The sequence below is a fragment of the Rana temporaria genome, chromosome 2 (assembly GCF_905171775.1).
Source record: "Rana temporaria chromosome 2, aRanTem1.1, whole genome shotgun sequence".
Classification (NCBI taxonomy): domain Eukaryota; kingdom Metazoa; phylum Chordata; class Amphibia; order Anura; family Ranidae; genus Rana; species Rana temporaria.
In genome coordinates this window covers 35,332,439-35,348,730 of record NC_053490.1, presented here as the reverse complement: position 1 = coordinate 35,348,730, position 16,292 = coordinate 35,332,439, and the positions used below count along the sequence as shown (strand labels likewise).

The following is a 16,292-nucleotide window of genomic DNA, read 5'->3' as shown; positions in this document are numbered from 1 at the left end:
GCATTTTAACCAGGGGTGCTCAACCTGTGGCCCTCCAGCTGTTGCGGAACTACAAGTCTCATGGCGCATTACAAGGCTGATGGTTACAAGCATGTCTCCCAAAATGCAGAGGCACGATGGGAGTTGTAGTTCCGCAACAGCTGGAGGGCCACAGGTTGAGCACCCATGGGTTTTAAACGATGCTCAATTGGTACTAAGGGACCCCAAAGTGTGCCAAGAAAAATTGCCCCCACACCATTACACCACCACCACCAGCCGGAACCGTTGATACAAGGCAGGATGTATCCATGCTTTCATGTTTACACCAAATTCTGACCCAACCCTCAAAGTGGGGGTTCACACTAAAAAAAAATTTTTTTTTTTTGTCTATCATGCCATGCAGCATACTAGCGTCGGCTACAGTATGCATTTATTTTATTTTTTTCCGCTGTACTCGCAGTTTAATCCATTTCAGACTCCCTCGGGGAGTAGGCGTTCCTATCAAGAGGGGAACATGATTGACGGCCAGCTATGGCGCGTCGCGCTTCCCGAAAACAGCCGAAATAAGACTTGGCTCTTCACGGGGCCTGCGCAGTCAGCTCCTAGTCTGTGCGCAGGCGCCGTATAGCGCCATGAAGAGCCGAGACCTACTCCGGCTATTTTCGGGAAGCGTGACGCACCATAGCCGGCCATCAATAATGTTCCCCTCTTGATAGGAACGCCTATTCCCCGCGGGAGTCTGAAACGAAACTATTGGATTACACTGTGAGTACAGCGCAAAAAAATAAAATAAAGGCATACTGTAGCTGACGCTAGTATGCTGCATGGCATGGTAGAAAGTAGTTTTTTAGGGTGATCCTCCGCTTTAATGTCGCAGCTGAGATCGAGCCTCATCAGTCGCATGCACCCTTGGTAGACACTACAAGCAGCCATGCTGACACGTATTGCACAGACCTGGCCCATCCTGGTTATGATCAGTTAATTGCAGACATGGTCCACCCTGATCTAGATCAGTGACTTGGACATGGTCCACCCTTGACGCAAGTCATGTACCCAGTCACAATGCATGTCACAAGTGGTTGACGTGTCGGCATCGGTAAACCAGTCCAGAGCAGTGATGTTTAGCCAACACTGTAATGTTTGCACTGTAACTGGCTGAGGAATATCAACAGCACTAACATGAAAAATTGCATTTTATTATGGAAAAAAGCAGAGTGGTTTGATACATTGTGCTTTAGCAAGCTAAGTGGCATCTAGTTGGGGGTTACAGCTACTTGACCTTTTTGTAGCCATACATGAAACATTGCAGTGAGCAGTGTTCAGTTGTGACTATAACTCTCCATTAATATGACTACTGTATGTCACCAGGTTAGCAAATCTATTGTCGCTATAGGAATTGAGTGGTTTCTGTCTAACAGACTATACCCATTTGGATGAACAAGTCCCCGTAGACACTTTATGTTGGAGCTCCAGACATATGTGACAGATCATAAATTGTCATCACACAGGCGCCTTCCCCTCCCCCCGGGGAGGGAGATGGTCCCAGCACAGCTGACTTCCTATTTAAAACCCTCAGCGTTGGTGTCTTGAGTTTTTTTTTTTTTTTTTTTTTTCCATCCATTTGTAAGGGTTGTGGATGACTTGTCTATAGTTTTGCCAATAGCAGGAGGGGCTGCAGCTTTGTGCTTATTGATCTATTATGATAGAATGCTTGTAGTGTTTCTGGGGTGATGATATATGCTTTAAATGATAAAGCCTGGTACACACTTTTTTTTTATTTTCCAACCCATCAGTACATTGATCTCCCCTGCTGTGCTATTATTGTGTTTTGACAGGGGGCCAGAAAACGCCAGTCAGCGCTCGCAGCCATTGGCTGCCAGGACTGATCGGATGCTGGTTTTCCAGCATGCCTGTTTAAGAAGGCGGGCCTGAGACTGCTTGATGGGCAGGGAGCTGTGCACAGTCACCTAGTTCTTGCTTAATCGGCCATTTTTTATTTATTTTTTCAGCATGTGTACCCGGCATAAGTGCGTGTAAACCCCAACCATGTCCTTCTCTTATTTGTTCCCTTTTGATGTGTCAAATGCATCTTCCCTGGTTCACATTGATGCTACTTTGAAATCGTGCTACTTCACTTGCAGTACCACGATTTCAAAGCAGCAAGGTCAGCGCGAATTTAGGTGGTACTTGATATACATCTGTGTGTCTTCATACACAGTTGTTTATTGAAGTCGCACCTGAAATCGGCAAAAGTAGCGCAGGAATTGCTTTTGCAAATCGCCGAGGCCAAGCAAAATAGGTGTCGCACCAATTGAAACGGTGTCATTGCCTCCAATAGGCTGCGACTTGTCACGCGATCTCTCAAATCGCTCCAATGTGAACCTAGGCTAACATTTCATTTATACCTGGTCTATAAGCGCAAAAAATAATAAAGAAAGTTTACCGCTCAGAAGTCCCAGAGAACTGCAAAGTGGAGTCCAAACTCTTGGGTGCAGGCACTGCAATAGTATGCAAAAATGTATAAAAGAACCGGGACGGCCGCACTCCAAAAATAAAAATTTGTTCCTTTTAATAAAAACTGGTCACAACATGGATGTCACAGCAAAAAATCAGGAAAAAGGTCTAACGCGTTTCACACTCTCATACAGTGCTTATTCATAGCATGAATAAGCACTTCATAGCTATGAATAAGCACTGTATGAGAGTGTGAAATGCGTTAGCCCTTTTTCCTGATTTTTTGCTGTGACATCCATGTTGTGACCAGTTTTTATTAAAAGGAACACATTTTTATTTTTGGAGTGTGGCCGTCCCGGTTCTTTCTTATACATTTTCGCAAAAAATAATAATAATAATCTGTTCCTCCTGGCAGGAAAAAAAGTAAGCTAGCTTCCTGTGCTTGCTGCCTATGCTTCACTCGTATTGGTTACATTGTTCCCAGTTATCTCTAGAATATAGAACACCTCCCCCTATGTTATGGAGAAAAGTAGGGGGAGGTGTTCTGTAGTCCTGGTCTAGGGTGACTACTCTGCTCCTTCAGGGACAGGAAGTGTGTGTGCTGTTGGCAGAATCATTAGGTGAGAATAAAGGAGAAAATAAGTCCCAAAGCAGCCACCAAAATAAAAAAATAAGCAGCAATCCATTCCATTATTGTTGTTGGTTTTCAATACAGTAAGGCCCCTTTCACACGCGGCGGATCAGTAATGATCCGCCTCCGTATGCTCAGCGGGGATCGTCCTGTTGATCCCCGCTGAGCCGGCGGATGACGGGGCGGTCCCCGCACACTGTGCAGGGACCGCCCTGTCTTTTCTCCACTCTCCCCTATGGGGGGATCGGATGAACACGGACCGTATGTCCGTCTTCATCCGATCCGCAGACGGAAGGAAAAATAGGGTTTTCTTCCGTCTGCAGAATCGGATCATTGCGGAGGCGGAAGAGATCGGTTGTCAGCGGATGTTCATCCGCTGACACCCGCAATCTCATAGGGACCAATGTATGTCCCTTTTTTTTTTTTTCATCCGCAAACGGATGGCTGAAAATGCGGACATACGGCCTGCACGTGTGAAAGGGGCATAAGATTGTTGTAGTAGTAGTAATAATAATTATGTAATTATTTTTATTTGTTTATTATACACCAGAACAGAGAATCTGAGGCCTGTTCTCACTACCCCACCACCCTGTGATAATTGAAATGGGCTTCAGTGCAGCAAAAAGTGTGTGTGTGTGTGTGTGTGTGTGTGTGTGTGTGTTTGGGGGTGTTTATTATTATTTTTATTATTATTTTTGGCACTCTATAACCTGCAGATATGTTTAATGTGATTGTACAATGAAGTCACCATGACCTCTGCAAAATCTTTTACATCCCTAGCACATACCATAGAAATTACATGTTTTGAAAATCTGAATTCTGAGTGTCATTTGCATATACACATTATTGTCTAGATTGTTTAGTCAAGGTGTCTGCTGAGCATTCAATCAGCCTGTGGCGGGCGTATGCCCGTGGGTGGCCCAAGGTGCGATGAGCTCACGTGGCCTTTTATTCGCACACCATGTGCTGTCCTGACAGATTACAAATGTCAAATAAGATGCTGTTTGTTTGGAGAATGTACGACGCAGCAGAAATTTATTTTCCCTGTTTTCATATTGGCAGGCATTAACCCCTCCATCCTATTGGAGGAGAACGGCAATGAGGACACCATCGGGGTTCTGGTGCGTCTTATTACAGAGAAGAGAGGTCAGTGGAATATTGTTGTCTTTTCATGTGGTTTTATCTGTGTTGTAATGTTAGGCTTCGTACACACGGACGGACTGTCCGCTGAAAATGGTCCGCCGGACCGTTTTCAGCGGACATGTCCGCTCGGAGATTTCTGTCTGATGGTTGTACACACCATCAGACAGAAATCCTCGCGGACACGATACACGGTGACGTGGCCGTGACGATGACGCGGCAACGTGCGCGGCCCTGGAAGGTCAATGCTTCCACGCATGCGTCGAATCACTTCGACGCATGCGAGGGCTTTCGGCCGAGCGGACATGTACGGTGAGTCTGTACAGACGACCGAACATGTCCGACGGAAATCTCCACTGCCGGCTATAGAATTTAGGCATCAATGACACTTGCTGCTGCCTGAATACCTAAACTGTAACTGCATCTGATGATTTTCCACCCGGCTTAGTGAATTTTTAAACCGACCTTTTGTTGCGATGAGTGGGGGCAACAGGGCACCCATGGCTAGAATTTCAGAAGATCCAGCAGGAAATTAATCTGCCACTTGCTGCCCTATGTTTAAAAGAACAAAGTATTCTTGGATTTTTTTTTTTTTTTTTTATTTAGAAATAATTTCATTGGTTAGTTGAGTAGACATATAGCCAGGTTCACAAAGCGTCGTAATTCTGAATCTAAGCCGTCGTACATTTAAGTGTATTCTCCAATTGAGTTACACTTAGATGTAGCTAAGCTACGACTGCCTGCGCCGTCGTATCTTAGCTGTCTAGTTTCGCCGGCCGCTAGGGGCGTGAACGCTGATTTACGCTTAGAATACGTAAATCAGCGAGATGCGCCGATTCACGAACGTACGCTTGCCCGTCGCAGTAAAGATATGCCGTTTACGTAAGGCGTTTTCCGGCGTAAATTTAGTCGAACAAATAGCTGGCCTAGTCGATGTTAAGTATGGCTGTCGTTCCCGCGTCGAATTTTGAAAATGTTACTTTGTTTGCGTAAGTCGTCCGTGAATGGGGCTGGACATAATTTACGTTCACGTCAGAACCAATACGTCCTTGCGGCATACTTTGGAGCAATGCACACTGGGATATGTCCACGGACGGCGCATGCGCCGTTCGTTAAACACGTCAATCACGTCAGGTCACGAATCATTTACATAAAACACGCCGCCCTGTTACTCATTTGAATTAGGCGCGCTTAGGCCGGCCCATTTACGCTATGCCGCCGTAACTTGGGAGGCAAGTGCTTTGTGAATACAGCACTTGCCTCTCTGACTTACGGCGATACGCTACGCCGCCTCAAAGTTAAGCCAGTCTTTCTGAATCTGGCTAATAGTGTGTTAGTACAGTTGCACTTGTTTTCCAGATAGATTAACAGATACCGTTCACAGACTTTTTGCTGGGGTAACTCTAATGCCACGTACACACGATCATTTTTCAGGTTGTAAACAACCTGTAGTTGTACCAGAACGAGCGCTCCCGCCTCATAACTTGCTTCTGAGCATGCGCAGATTTTTCACGTCAAAGCCCACACACGATAATTTTTTACAACCCGAAAAACGATAAAAACGCTGTGAAAAAATAGAGCATGTTTGAATTTTTTTGCCCCTTTTTCAGAACCCGAAAAATGCTCTAAAGCCCACACACAATCGTTTTTAATGACATTAAAAAAAAAATGTAATTTTTTTACAACCCGAAAAATGATCGTGTGTACGCGGCATTAGACCCAGTTCACAGACCATTCATTTAAACAACTGTTTTCCCATTAAAATTTATGGGCATTTAACAAATTTGATGCATGTCCTTGTCTGTAAAAGCCTCCCTTATATAAACATTTAAAAAGCTCTGAGACTGCTGCTGGGGTGTCTCTATCATGGATGGGATGTAAAGCGACTTCAGCAGACTGAAGCTTCACGCTCACTGGTACATCCCAGGGGGGCGCAGGCTGCAAGCAAGTTGCAGGTAGAGTCGAGGGGGGGGGGGGGGGGCAGGCTGCAAGCAAGTTGCAGGTAGAGTCGGGGGGGGGGGGGGGGCGCAGGCTGCAAGCAAGTTGCAGGTAGAGTCGAGGGGGGGGGGGGCGCAGGCTGCAAGCAAGTTGCAACTAGAGTCTAGGGGGGGGGGGGGGCAGGCTGCAAGCAAGTTGCAGGTAGAGTCGAGGGGGGGGGGGGCGCAGGCTGCAAGCAAGTTGCAGGTAGAGTCGAGGGGGGGGGGGGCGCAGGCTGCAAGCAAGTTGCAGGTAAAGTCGAAGGGGGGGGGGCAGGCTGCAAGCAAGTTACAGGTAGAGGGGAGGGGGCAGAGGCTGCAAGCTAGTTGCAGGTAGAGTGCAGGGGGGAGCAGGCTGCCAGCTGGTTACAGGCGCAACCATTGTTCTCCTTAGCCATGCCTGTTGTTGGGCTCTGGCGGTTTAAAGAAATGCTAGGTCTCTGATAGGTTGGGAGAATGAAATGCTGTTTTTTTTATAAATAAAAATCACTATTATATTGTAAACCCTATCTGTTACAAATTGGCCATGTACTGAGCAAAACTGACCTTCTAAAATGAGAAATTTCCTGCTTCCTTCCCTCAGAAAATGCTGTTGCTTTGGAAGAACTACTGAAGGATTATCATAGCAAGCAGATCCCTACTGTAGGAAGCAAGTCGCCTCCACGGTAAGTAAAATGGCCAAAACTTCTGATTAGTGGTCACCAGACATGGCTACAGGGAAAAATAGACACTTGTGGCAGAAGGTCACAGTGGATGGACATTCCTGCAGGAAGGGTCGGCAGACTAGTTTTGGTTTTGTAGCCATTTAATTATTATTCTGAAAAATCTAAATACATCTAGATGATGCCTGATGCTTTCCTAATTCTGCCCTTTTGTCTAATTTTGAGCTATGTTGGCTAGTTCCAATGAAGTTTAGTGCAGGGGGTCTTCAAACTATGGCCCATGGGCCACATGTGGCCTGCTACAAGATTGTATCTGGTCCGCAGCCCCCTTCCCTCTCGATGCATTGGTTCCCACCTACATATTGGCAACCAATGTTGTGCTTCCCATCAGAAGTTCTGTCCTCATGTGACTGTGGGGAGGGGGGGGATTATGATGGGGGGGACTGATGGGGGGGCTATGATGGGGAGACTGATGTGAGGGAGGGGGAACTATGATGGGGAGACTGATGTGGTGGGGAACTCTGTTGGACACTGATGTGGTGGGGAACTCTGTTGGACACTGATGTGGTGGGGAACTCTGTTGGACACTGATGTGGTGGGGAACTCTGTTGGACACTGATGTGGTGGGGAACTCTGTTGGACACTGATGTGGTGGGGAACTCTGTTGGACACTGATGTGGTGGGGAACTCTGTTGGACACTGATGTGGTGGGGAACTCTGTTGGACACTGATGTGGTGGGGAACTCTGTTGGACACTGATGTGGTGGGGAACTCTGTTGGACACTGATGTGGTGGGGAACTCTGTTGGACACTGATGTGGTGGGGAACTCTGTTGGACACTGATGTGGTGGGGAACTCTGTTGGACACTGATGTGGTGGGGAACTCTGTTGGACACTGATGTGGTGGGGAACTCTGTTGGACACTGATGTGGTGGGGAACTCTGTTGGACACTGATGTGGTGGGGAACTCTGTTGGACACTGATGTGGTGGGGAACTCTGTTGGACACTGATGTGGTGGGGAACTCTGTTGGACACTGATGTGGTGGGGAACTCTGTTGGACACTGATGTGGTGGGGAACTCTGTTGGACACTGATGTGGTGGGGAACTCTGTTGGGGACACTGATGTGGTGGGGAACTCTGTTGGGGACACTGATGTGGTGGGGAACTCTGTTGGGGACACTGATGTGGTGGGGAACTCTGTTGGGGACACTGATGTTGGGGGGAGGACTCTGTTGGGGACACTGATGTTGGGGGGAGGACTCTGTTGGGGACACTGATGTTGGGGGGGGGAACTCTGTTGGGGACACTGATGTTGGGGGGGGGGGGACTCTGTTGGGGACACTGATGTGGGGGGGGGGGGAACTCTGTTGGGCACTGATGTGGGGGGGGGGGAACTCTGTTGGGGACACTGATGTGGGGGGGGGGAACTCTGTTGGGGACACTGATGTGGGGGGGGGGAACTCTGTTGGGGACACTGATGTGGGGGGGGGGAACTCTGTTGGGGACACTGATGGGGGGAACTCTGTGGGGGACACTGATGGGGGGGGGGGGGACTCTGTTGGGGACACGGGGGGGGGGAACTCTGTGGGGGACACGGGGGGGGGGAACTCTGTGGGGGACACGGGGGGGGGGGAACTCTGTGGGGGACACTGATGTGGTGGGGAACTCTGTTGGGGACACTGATGTGGTGGGGAACTCTGTTGGGGTCACTGATGGGGGGGGGGACACTGATGTGGTGGGGAACTCTGTTGGGGACACTGATGTGGGGGGGGAACTCTGTTGGGGACACTGATGTGAAGGGGGGACTGTCCATATTTCTCATGTTAAGGCAGCATGAACACCAGAATATATAAAATTGCAGCAGGAAATTGGGTTGCCACACAGAACTAACATTTATTATATGGTATATATTTTGGAATATGGACCCAATAAACCTTAAACGGTAAGCACACGCTTAAGGAGCCACCATTTTCTACTTCAGTCCATCAGTCCTCTGCTGTCCATATGCAGTAGGGGGGGGGGGGGGCTTTTTAAAGCTTGGTGGAACAAAAATGCCACTGTTGCCTTTGGTAACCACACTCGTTTATAATGGCATTTTCTATCCCCGTGGAATGTGGTGTATGAGTGAAAAGTTTCTTGAGTTTTCCTTTTTTCTCATTTCAGCAGAATGCACCTCCTTCCTCAGATGCCGAACCTCTGCAAGCACCAGCATCACCTGCACACAGTCCAGGGCCCGGCGTCCCGCTCCGGCATGTGCTGCACTCGCTGCAGCCAAAAGAAATGGCCTAATGTACTTACCACATCGCAGTCTGCCAACAACATAAAACTCAGCAGAAATCAGTTAAAGACCTCCAGATCTGGGGAAGTCACCATCCTTTCCGTGGGCAGGTCAGTGTCTTGTTAGTCCCTAAACCCTTCAGGGTCAGTGCAATCGTAGCAGATCAACGGGGAAAATGTGCTTTACTTTTTCAGCATCTAACAAATGGTGGAGACCCAGTCATTATGTGGGGTTCTTGTGCATCAAACTAACTTAAAAAGACTGTTCTGGGAAATGACAGTCTCTTTAACCGCTTGCCGACTGCCTCACACACATTTACGTCAGCAGAATGGCATGGGCAGGCAAAGCAACGTGCATATATACGTTGCTTTGAACCTACCCCCTTGTGAGAACGCGGTCTCCGTGACCGTTGCCGTGGACTCTGTCCGCCGGTGTCCCGCTTGATCGTGTCACGGAGCGGCAGAACAGGGATATGCCTTTGTAAACAAGACATTTCCCTGTTCTGACTAGTGACGGGACACTGGTCTTCTGCTTCCTCTCATCGGCAGCAGTGATGTGTCACAGTAAGCCACGCCCCCTAACAGTTAGAATCACTTCCTAGGACACACTTAAAGCGGAGGTTCACCCTCAATATCATCTACACCTTATTCAGACCAGCTCCGTATTTGCTTCGACATTCCGCTATCTTTATCTTTTAAAACGATTTCCTTACCTTTTATTCTGAAGATAATAGCAGCCACTTCCATGCTATGCCCCCCGCGGGAGTGGGTGTGTCTCCCTTTTCCTCAGCGGCCCAGTGTTTCATGGGACAGGATTGCAGTGTCTCCTGACGCTTCCCAGGAGATGATTCCTAATACACAATTCACAGCTTCCTGGAAGCATTTGCTTGTGGGCTTCACGCTGCCCACAAGCAAAATGTAAACGGCCAGAAGACATTTTTATAAAGACACATTTCATGCTGAGGGAGAATGCGGGGCACTAGGAACATGAAACATGTGAGTACTATTTTAAAGCGGGGGTTCACCCAAAAATCAACTTTTTGCCATTAGATCCAGCATACTGCTGACATCTGCAGTATGCTTTTTTTTTTTTTTTTTTTTTTTACTTCTCGTTTTATCAGCCTTTGTTATCCGGCTCCGAGCGGGGATTTCTGCGGGGAATAGGCGTTCCTAAGCCAAGCGGAGTTGATTGACGGGCTGCTAAAGTGCGTCACGCCTTCCGAAAATACTCAAAGTGACACTCGAGTGTTTACGACGCCTGCGCAGTCAGCTCTACACGGCAGGCGCTGTAAACACCCGAGTGTCGCCTCGGGTATTTTCGGAAGGCGTGACGTGCTTTAGCAGCCCGTCAATCAAATCCGCTTGGCTTAGAAATGCCTATTCCCCGCAGGAATCCCCGCTTGGAGCCGGATAACAACGGCTGATAAACGATAAGTACAAAAAAAAAAAACGGCATACTGCAGATGTCGGCAGTATGCTGGATCTAATGGCAGAAAGTTGATTTTTGGGTGAACCTCCGCTTTAAGAACATTACAAGAGTTAAATTAACAAAAAAAAACGTCCAGACCGCAGAACCCCCGCTTTAACCCCTTCCCCGCTCCCTAGTATTTAACCCCTTCCCTGCCAGTCACATTTATACAGTAATCAGTGCATTTTTTTTAGCACCAATCACTGTATAAATGTGAATGGTCCCAAAATGGCGTCAAGTGTCCGATGTGTCCTCCCATAATGTCGCAGTCACGATAAAAATCGCTGATCGCCGCCATTACTAGTAAAAATGTTTTTTATAAAAATGCCATAAAACTACCCCCCTATATTGTAGATGCTATAACTTTTGCGCAAAACAATCAAACGCTTATTGCGATTATTATTTATTTATTTTTTTTACCAAAAATATGTAGAATACATAACGGCCTAAACCGAGAAAAAAATTGTCTTTTATTTAAAAAAAAAAATGGGGATATTTATTATAACAACGTAAAAAATTATATATATATATATATATATATATATATATATATATATATATATATATATATATATATATATATATATATATATATATATATATATATATATATATATATATATATATATATATATATATATATATTATAAAACAATTTTTTAGGGCTGGGGAAAATAAAGATTAATTCCTCGATTTTAATCTTTAATTTTTTTGATCGATCAAAATTCTTGATCTCACCGGACAGTCTGGACAGTGAGACTTACCCTGCTAGATGCGAGCAAACTGCACCCATTGGATTGAGGTACCTTTGCATCTGTGGAGCAGGAGGATGCATCAGGCTCCATCAGGGGAAGGGGGCAAAAATAACCATTGTTTTCCTGTCCTAAGCAGTTTTCTGCATGACTGGCTAAAGTGATGCCTACTTGCCTACTATAAAGTTACTGACAGTGAATATACTAGATACGTTTTATAATTAAAGTTAAAACTAACTTTCTACGTTTTCTTAAAGTTTAATAGGAAAAAATTACTTACGTCAGTGCTACAGTTTGATTTTTAAAACGTATTTGTGTGAATGTGAAGTTAAGTCATGGATTGTGGAAACTAACTAGTGTCGGGTGATTGTATATAGTGTATACCACGTTTACCACTGACTAATGCAGAGTTGCAATGCAAGGAGATCAGCTAAAAGTAGTTGGATCTGTATGTGCGTTATAATTAATCGATTTAAAAAAAAATCGATTAATCGAACACGAAAATTTTAATCAGTAACAGCCCTAAAAAATGTTTTTTTTTTTTTTTTTTTTTTTTTAAATTGTCGCTCTATTTTTGTTTTATAGCACAAACATTTTTAAATGCGGATCAAATACCACCAAAAGAAAGCTCTATTTGGGTGTGTGTGGGGGGGGGGGGGGGTGGAGGAGAAGTACCTCAATTTTGTTTGGGAGCCATGTCGCACGACCGCGCAGTTGTCAGTTAAAGCGACGCAGTGCCGAATCACAAAGAAGTGGCCTGGTCATTTGGCAGCCAAATGGCCTGGGCGGAACTGGTTAAAACGCATCCCACACCCACTCTTTCGCTGTTCTCTCCTGCCACTGCGCTGCATACTGACACAGAACTTACTTGGGTTTGGACTGCAGAGGAAAGGAGTTGCAGCACAGCAGAGGAATAGAAATAATTCCTAAGTACCTTTTTTAAAGACTTTGAACGGTCAAAATGAGACTCTGCATTATCGCTTTGGTTTTTTACCTGCTCTAGGAAAGTTATAGCAAAGTTACAGTTGCTCATGGCAATCGTGAACTTGTCTTTGATGCCTACAGAACTTCATATAATTCCAGACTTTTGATAACTCCCTATATGTTTTCCAGGTTCCGTGTGGCTCGTATACCAGAGCAGAAGACAAACCCTCCAGATGTGAAGGCCATTTCTGAAGTTGGTGAGGATGAGCAAGATGTCCCCAGCAGTGAGCCTTCTGAGCAAAGAGTGCTGATGTCGGACACTGTGAAGGCCAATAACCACAGTCTAGAAGATACCAGCAAGTTGGAGGTAATGGCTGTGCTATTCGTACAGATAATTATGGCTCACTTTAAAACTGGGAGATCTCCTTCTTTCCTTTTTTTTTTTTTTTTTTTTTTTTTTTTTTTTTTTTGGGGTCTAAATCAGACATAGCGATCTGTACGCCTGTGCGAAGGTCTGTCTTCATCCTCCAGGGATGCTCAGACCTCCTCGCACATCTCAGTGTACATCTGTGCAGGCATTTTGCATAGATCAGCATGCAGTCTGTTATCAAGATGCCAGCACACCCTTGCACTGAACACCTGTGCATCCCGTGTGACTGAAGACTGCCCTTTGCATGGGCATGCGTATTAATAAGCCCGTATGAATGTGACCTTGGAGCTACCAGAACCATGTAATGTAAACCGTCTTTAGTTGTTTAATCAGAAAAGCCCTCACAGCTTAGTTGCTATTACCTCTATAGGAAATGCTTGTACTAAAAAAGGCCTGGTACACACGATTGGATTTTCTGCGGATAAAGCGTAGGACTTTTGTCCGAAGGGCGTTGGCCAGGAAATTGTATTGCATACAAAACGGCAAAGAATTGTGAGCCAACAAACACAAAACATGTTTTTTCAGCTCTTTAGCGCCACCCTTTGGGCAACTTCTGCTAATGTTGTGTTATGGTGAGCATTGCTTCTGAGAATGCGTGTTTGTACCGTATTTGCCGGTGTATAAGACGACTGGGCGTATAAGACGACCCCCTAATTTTCCAGAAAAAATGTTGGTTTTGGGATATACTCACTGTATAAGACTACCCCCTTCTTACAAGTCTTTCTGGAAGCTGAGGGGGAGCCAAAACAACCGCTGACAGAAACGGGCTTTTTCAAATCTCACTGTGCCATTACATTACATTCCTCACTGTGCCATTACATCACTTGCCCCTCACTGTGCCATCACTTGCACCTCACTGTGCCATCACTTGCCCCTCACTGTGCCATCACTTGCCCCCTCTCTGTGCCATCACTTGCCCCCTCTCTGTGCCATCACTTGCCCCCTCTCTGTGCCATCACTTGCCCCCTCTCTGTGCCATCACTTGCCCCCTCTCTGTGCCATCACTTGCCCCCTCTCTGTGCCATCACTTGCCCCCTCTCTGTGCCATCACTTGCCCCCTCTCTGTGCCATCACTTGGCCCCTCTCTCTGTGCCATCACTTGGCCCCTCTCTCTGTGCCATCACTTGGCCCCTCTCTCTGTGCCATCACTTGCCCCTCTCTCTGTGCCATCACTTGCCCCTCTCTCTGTGCCATCACTTGCCCCTCTCTCTGTGCCATCACTTGCCCCTCTCTCTGTGCCATCACTTGCCCCTCTCTCTGTGCCATCACTTGGCCCCTCTCTCTGTGCCATCACTTGGCCCCTCTCTCTGTGCCATCACTTGGCCCCTCTCTCTGTGCCATCACTTGGCCCCTCTCTCTGTGCCATCACTTGGCCCCTCTCTCTGTGCCATCACTTGGCCCCTCTCTCTGTGCCATCACTTGGCCCCTCTCTCTGTGCCATCACTTGGCCCCTCTCTCTGTGCCATCACTTGGCCCCTCTCTCTGTGCCATCACTTGGCCCCTCTCTCTGTGCCATCACTTGGCCCCTCTCTCTGTGCCATCACTTGGCCCCTCTCTCTGTGCCATCACTTGGCCCCTCTCTCTGTGCCATCACTTGGCCCCTCTCTCTGTGCCATCACTTGGCCCCTCTCTCTGTGCCATCACTTGGCCCCTCTCTCTGTGCCATCACTTGGCCCCTCTCTCTGTGCCATCACTTGGCCCCTCTCTCTGTGCCATCACTTGGCCCCTCTCTCTGTGCCATCACTTGGCCCCTCTCTCTGTGCCATCACTTGGCCCCTCTCTCTGTGCCATCACTTGGCCCCTCTCTCTGTGCCATCACTTGGCCCCTCTCTCTGTGCCATCACTTGGCCCCTCTCTCTGTGCCATCACTTGGCCCCTCTCTCTGTGCCATCACTTGGCCCCTCTCTCTGTGCCATCACTTGGCCCCTCTCTCTGTGCCATCACTTGGCCCCTCTCTCTGTGCCATCACTTGGCCCCTCTCTCTGTGCCATCACTTGGCCCCTCTCTCTGTGCCATCACTTGGCCCCTCTCTCTGTGCCATCACTTGGCCCCTCTCTCTGTGCCATCACTTGGCCCCTCTCTCTGTGCCATCACTTGGCCCCTCTCTCTGTGCCATCACTTGGCCCCTCTCTCTGTGCCATCACTTGGCCCCTCTCTCTGTGCCATCACTTGGCCCCTCTCTCTGTGCCATCACTTGGCCCCTCTCTCTGTGCCATCACTTGGCCCCTCTCTCTGTGCCATCACTTGGCCCCTCTCTCTGTGCCTGAACTTGGCCCCTCTCTCTGTGCCTGAACTTGGCCCCTCTCTCTGTGCCTGAACTTGGCCCCTCTCTCTGTGCCTGAACTTGGCCCCTCTCTCTGTGCCTGAACTTGGCCCCTCTCTCTGTGCCTGAACTTGGCCCCTCTCTCTGTGCCTGAACTTGGCCCCTCTCTCTGTGCCTGAACTTGGCCCCTCTCTCTGTGCCTGAACTTGGCCCCTCTCTCTGTGCCTGAACTTGCCCCCCAGTGCAATCACCGCAAACAGACAGTGCAATCACTCACTTTTTTGTGTGAATAGACAGGCGGTGACGGTCTCCGTGCTGCGCGCGTCAATGATTTGAAAGCCGCGCCTTCTCTTCAGAGTGTTCTGTAATAGGCGGAACACAAATCTTCCCAGCAGCGCCTCTGTTCTGTGTTCCGCCTATCACGGACGTCCTCTCGTCTCGTCCGAGGATGAGAAAGCATCTGTGATAGGAGGAACACAGAACAGAGGCGCTGCTGGGAAGATTTGTGTTCCGCGTATCACAGAACACTCTGAGGAGAAGGAGCGTCTTTTAAATCATTGACGCCCGCAGCACCTTGACTGTACCCGACGTATAAGACGACCCCCGACTTTGGATGCTTTTTTTTGCATCCAGAAAGTCGTCTTATACGCCGGGAAATACGGTACTTTGGTGTTTTGTCCGGACTTGTATACACACAATCGGAAAATCCGACAGTACACAATTGTTGACGGAAAATTTTAAGGCATGCTAATCGACATTTGTCCACGGAGAATCCGACAACAATTGTTCGATGGAGCGTACAAACTGTTGGATTTTCCACCAACAAATGAGGGATAGCATAGAAACTTGTGTTTTATTATAATTTCAAGTCATTTTCAGTTCTTTTAATTCACAGCTTTCATTAAAGAGAAAGCAAAGTCTTCCTTTTTTAATTGTGCCTATAATAGGTACTGTAAATATCTCCTAAACTTGCACTGTTTAGTGGAGATTTCCTATATACGCCAATGTCAGTGGCACGAATGCGCTCTGAAGAAACGGCCACCGGTGCCATTTCTTTAGGGCCCTGTGCCATGGCAGGCAGCTCCCACGTGGAAGTGACGTCATCACAGCTCCGGCCAATCACAGCGCCAGAGCCCGTGAAACCCAGAAGAGACTTTGGGGGAAATGTAGCCCCATCAGCGGTGTGCGGACACCGCTGAGAGAGCTTTGTTCTAAGGGAAGTAATTAAAAAAATAAGCTGGTATGTGATGCATACTAGCTCATTATGCCTTTTTGTCTTTTGTGTGTGTGTGTGTGTGTGTGTGTGTGTGTGTGTGTGTGTGTGTGTGTTTTTT

The 16,292-nt window shown here is 47.5% G+C and overlaps 1 protein-coding gene across 2 annotated transcripts in view; it reads left to right on the top strand.

Moving 5' to 3' along the window:
* Positions 1 to 16,292, top strand: part of RELT (RELT TNF receptor) — a 108,603-nt gene that overhangs the window by 82,134 nt on the left and 10,177 nt on the right. The window contains exons 7-10 of one of the 2 annotated variants that reach the window (XM_040340053.1): positions 4,127 to 4,210; positions 6,764 to 6,845; positions 9,011 to 9,232; positions 12,455 to 12,632. In XM_040340053.1, coding sequence (XP_040195987.1) covers positions 4,127 to 4,210; positions 6,764 to 6,845; positions 9,011 to 9,232; positions 12,455 to 12,632 — 566 coding nt within the window. Of the gene's footprint in view, positions 1 to 4,126; positions 4,211 to 6,763; positions 6,846 to 9,007; positions 9,233 to 12,454; positions 12,633 to 16,292 lie in introns of both variants that reach the window. The other variant, XM_040340052.1, reaches the window with a different exon arrangement.